The sequence below is a fragment of the Parus major genome, chromosome 6 (assembly GCF_001522545.3).
Source record: "Parus major isolate Abel chromosome 6, Parus_major1.1, whole genome shotgun sequence".
Lineage (NCBI taxonomy): Eukaryota > Metazoa > Chordata > Aves > Passeriformes > Paridae > Parus > Parus major.
The window spans coordinates 2,003,258-2,007,434 of record NC_031775.1 but is presented as its reverse complement, the minus strand read 5'-3'; the positions used below and the strand labels follow the sequence as shown (position 1 = coordinate 2,007,434).

General features: G+C 44.0%; 2 protein-coding genes across 4 annotated transcripts in view; one reads left to right on the top strand and one right to left on the bottom strand.

The window, feature by feature from the left end:
• The window catches only part of ECD (ecdysoneless cell cycle regulator), a 13,907-nt gene extending 12,704 nt beyond the window's left edge, over positions 1-1,203 (top strand). The window contains exon 13 of the mRNA XM_015632796.3: positions 384-1,203. Within this exon, the coding sequence (XP_015488282.1) occupies positions 384-614 (231 nt within the window). The 3' untranslated portion in view covers positions 615-1,203. The remainder of the gene's footprint in view (positions 1-383) is intronic.
• A 64-nt stretch (positions 1,204-1,267) lies between these two features.
• The window catches only part of NUDT13 (nudix hydrolase 13), a 15,834-nt gene continuing 12,924 nt past the window's right edge, over positions 1,268-4,177 (bottom strand). For 2 of the 3 annotated variants that reach the window (XM_033515584.1, XM_033515583.1), the window contains exon 10: positions 1,268-1,812. The gene's annotated coding sequence lies outside the window, so the exon portion shown is untranslated. Of the gene's footprint in view, positions 3,330-4,177 lie in introns of all 3 variants that reach the window. The other variant, XM_033515582.1, reaches the window with a different exon arrangement.

Genomic DNA, 4,177 nt, shown 5'->3' with positions numbered 1-4,177 from the left:
TTTTTTTCAAACTGAAGCTTACTTACTTTGAATTTGCACATCTTTCCCAAGACTTGGTTTCAGTGCCCTGTTTTTAGCAGTAGGGCAAGCAGCTGCAGCTTGACTTGTGAGTTCCTGCAGTAGTTTGCTCCCGTAGGAAGCTGAGCCAGGACTCAGCAACACTTTCTGTCCTTCCCTTGGAACTTAATCTGAGTCATGGGCAGTGGTGATTTTTAGCTGGCATGAGCACTTGGTGGCTGAATTCCTGCCTGTCAAGACTCTGGAACGTGCTGGACTTTGTTGGCTGCAGAATTGTTGTTTCTTTTCTCTTGTGGCTTGTCTTTTTTTCCCCCTTAAATCTGCTCATGCAATTTGATAAACCTTTCTCTTTGGACTCGCTGCAGGCAAGTTCTGCTGAAGCAGCCACATCTGAGAGTGCTGGCCCTGGTTCTGGAGCTGAGGATGCTGAGCTGGCACCCGTGGATGTGGACATGAACCTGGTGGCAAACCTGCTTGAGTCCTACAGTGCCCAGGCTGGGCTGGCAGGACCCACCTCGAACATTTTACAGAGCATGGGGGTGAATTTACCTGAGAACACAGATCTCGCTGGCTCGAGCAGCCGAGCAGAGCAGTGAGAGACTTTGGACAAGACGTGGCTGGTGGGGAAATGAAGCACAGGTGGATGAGCAGGATGTGGAAGAGGAGGCCAAAGGTTTTAATTTCCAGCATTCTGTTCATTCTGTGTCACTTCAGCAAAGTGAATTTACCTGCAAAAGCCTTCTGTTTGGACCCTGTCTTGGATGGAAATGAGATTTTCCCACTGCTAACACATTTTCAGAAAACTGAAAAATGATGTGACTCAAATTAAACTTTTATTACAAAACCTCTCTTCCATTTTTCCAAGCAGTGATCCAGTTTGTCACATTTCTAAAATGTCCTTTTACACACTGGTTCCAGTATCTGGGAAACAGTTCTTGTTCTGAAAATGCTGCTGCCTTCAGGGGGAGGTGGGGAAGTACCACGTTACAGGAAGAGTCTCATGGATTTGGGAACGTTGGTTAAATGTTGGGCAGACATTTAATCCTTCCCAAAAGCACCATGCTTCACTGTAAGAACCTCTGACAATTACTCTAGGAGCCTGTTCCTTATTAAGCACGAGGATTTGAAGAGTAATTGGATCAAATATGTAAAGATTTATTTTTAATAAATCAAACAAATATGCCAGAAGTATTTTTAAAATTTATTTCAATAAAAACTGAAATACAACTTGATTATTGATTTTTTTAAATTTTTTTTTTGAGGATATATATAACTTCCTGAGTGATGTATCAGTTCTTGGAGTGAAAGCATTTTCATAATGGGTCATTTTCTGAGTTCCATTATTGCTGAATGTTGGTATCATGCCAGCAGTAGCTGTATGTGAGCCCAGGCTGAACAGTTTTGGGGTTTCTTCAGTGAAAATGGGGCTAGAAGGCATGCACCATGCTGCTTTCATGTGGAATGAAAAATCTATTCTAGATATGACAACTTTCGTTTCAACAAGACAAATTTGAAGTAAAATACATAGAAATTCTTGATTTACACACATGAACAATGCAATCCTGCTGGGTCCAAATCTTACTAAGTTTTTTTTTTTTTTTTTTTTTTTTAATGCAGCAATTAATCAGTTGTCCTCCATTGATATTGTATAATTTACTTTGTCAACAGTTCAAGAGTACTGGCAGGTTGGATTAGAGATGGACAGCAAGAGCTGGGAGGTGTATAGAAGGTTCTGCTAGAGTTCAAGGAATTTGGACTGCTGAGAGGTGAGGTGAGCTGCAGACTCAGACAAACCTGTGGTGGAAAAATGACATTAATGGGAGCTTTTGAATACAGACAATGAGCAGTTAGAGGTGGAAAACAGGTACTTGAACCTTGGAAAGGGTTTATGTTTGAGCACAGAAGGTAATTAACACTGAAACCACATAAAATTCTCCACTGATGAGCAGTTAGATCAAGTTTAGATACTTTAAGAGAGACCTGAGTTTAAAACATGATCACATTCAACTGTTGTGTGGCCTGTGCTATACAAAAGGTCAAAATAGATTGGGGAATTCTTGCAGTGAGTGAAGAAAAAGACTGAGCTGAGGTTCAGCACAAAGCTGCTCTTTTGGAAACACTCCAGCTGACCTTGCTGCTTGGATAATCTCACTTTTCCATCAGTGGGACTGGGATTTCTCTGGGGCTGTGCTCATTCCAACCACTGACATTTGTTCAGCAGCTTCACACTGGAGACCTTCAAGGCTCTGGAAGTGCTCACAGCAGAGTTTGCCATGGAAGAATAAGCATTGCCTCTTCCTCTGCTTTGAAGTGACACACGAGGCATCTCTGCTTTTAATTTTGAGAGTATTTTTAGTGAAGGAAGCCTGATGGAATTAATTAGGGAAGACAAGGGTGGTGTGGTTCCCTTTCAGCAGATTTCTATCCAAGTATATTCTGAAGCTGTTTAACTGGCATCACATTCCAACACAATTTATTCACTTTGCTCACCTCAGCACCTGCCTTTTGTTCAGCCCCACTCATCCCAGCACTCCTGACCCTTCCCAAGCCCGTGGTTTTCTTGTTTGTGGCTTGACCCCTGGCAGCCCCAGTTCTGAGCAGTGGAGTTGTTGATGGGTGTGCTTCAAGCATGAAAACACATAATGGATCTTTCATCTTCCATCTATGAGATCAAAATTAACCCCAGGGGACACAGAGACCTTTAACCTCTTAAAACTCTCCTGAACACCTGGGCACTTTGGCTGCTGCCACTCTTCCTGCTGGTGAGTTTTATGGAGTAGTCTCAGGAGTCAGCAGCCCTCAACTCCTCCTGCAAATAAACTGGTTTTGGGGTCCTTGTGCTGTAAGTGGATGCCATGAAAGATCACCTGCCCCCCTGACCCTCCTTTCCAAGGCTCCAGCACAGGAATCTCCAGGCACGTGGTAGTTGCAGTGGTGGAAAAGCATTTTTAAGCAATGTTTACACAGCTCCTGCTGCAGCTGCTTCTCTCACTCTCTCAAACGAGAAACTGGCTTTTGTTTCCCCTAGCAGGGGGACTCAGAGCAGACCCTTTGCACCACCTCAGCATCCCCTGGGATGCTGCAAAGGCTGCAGAAGCAGCTGCCCTCCCCATGGACATTTATGTCTTCAGACTGGAACTCAAGAGCATCTGTTCTGGCAGACCTGAGGTGGAAATCTCTTTTGCCAGCTTTCTTTATTCCCCTAGGAAAACTCCTTGCCAGGGAGTGATGTGAGGTCAATTTCATCTTCCTCATCCTTCCTCAGTGCCCTCAATCCCTCCTCAGTCACCTCAGAAAAGGAAACCTCTTCCCTGAAGGAGAAAGAGTTTTAAACTGAGAATTTTAAACAATAAGGGATTTTATCCCTTATTGTCTGTGTTTAAACTGGGAGAATCCCCATTCACCTGCAGTATTAAGGGTATCAAGTGAAAGAAACCCTGCCTTGGCCATTATTTCAGGGATATCAATTGATGGGGAATCCCCATGTTCTTACTTAAATAGAACAGGGAACACCCTTCATGATGTGATTTTATCGGTTTGAAATGAGAGCAAACCCTCTATTTTCAACATCTTTGAGTTTAAATTGACAGGGAATCTCTGTTGTGCCTTATTCTTTAGGGTTTAAATTGGTAGAAACCCCCACTGCTTCCATCATTTGAGGGATTTATATTGAGGGGAGAAAAAGAGGCAGCAAAAAAGGCAGGGGGGAAAGAAAAAGGCAGCAAAAAAGGGTGGGGAAAAAAAGGCAGCAAAAAAGGTGGGGGAAAAGGTGGCAAAAAAGGGCAGGAAAAGAAGGGAGTGGGGAAAAAAGGTGTGAAGCAAAAAAGAGCGGGAAAAAAATGGGGCAAAAAAGAAATGGGGGAAAAAAGCAGAGGAAAAAGGCTGAAAAGAGTGAAAAAATGGAGATGGCATAGTGGTGAAAAGATGACATTTAAGAAGCAGGAAAGCACTTAGAAAGGTGAGGAGAAAAGGGTGTGAAACACGAGTTGAAAAAGGATAGGAAATATGAGGGGAAAAGAACAGGAATCCCAGAGACCCCCTCACACACCCCAGGCCCCCACCCCAATCCCACAGAGCACCCCACACAGCCCCCAGGAGAGCCCCTCCAAATCCCACAGAGCACCCCACACAGCCCCCAGGAGAGCCCCTCCAAATCCCA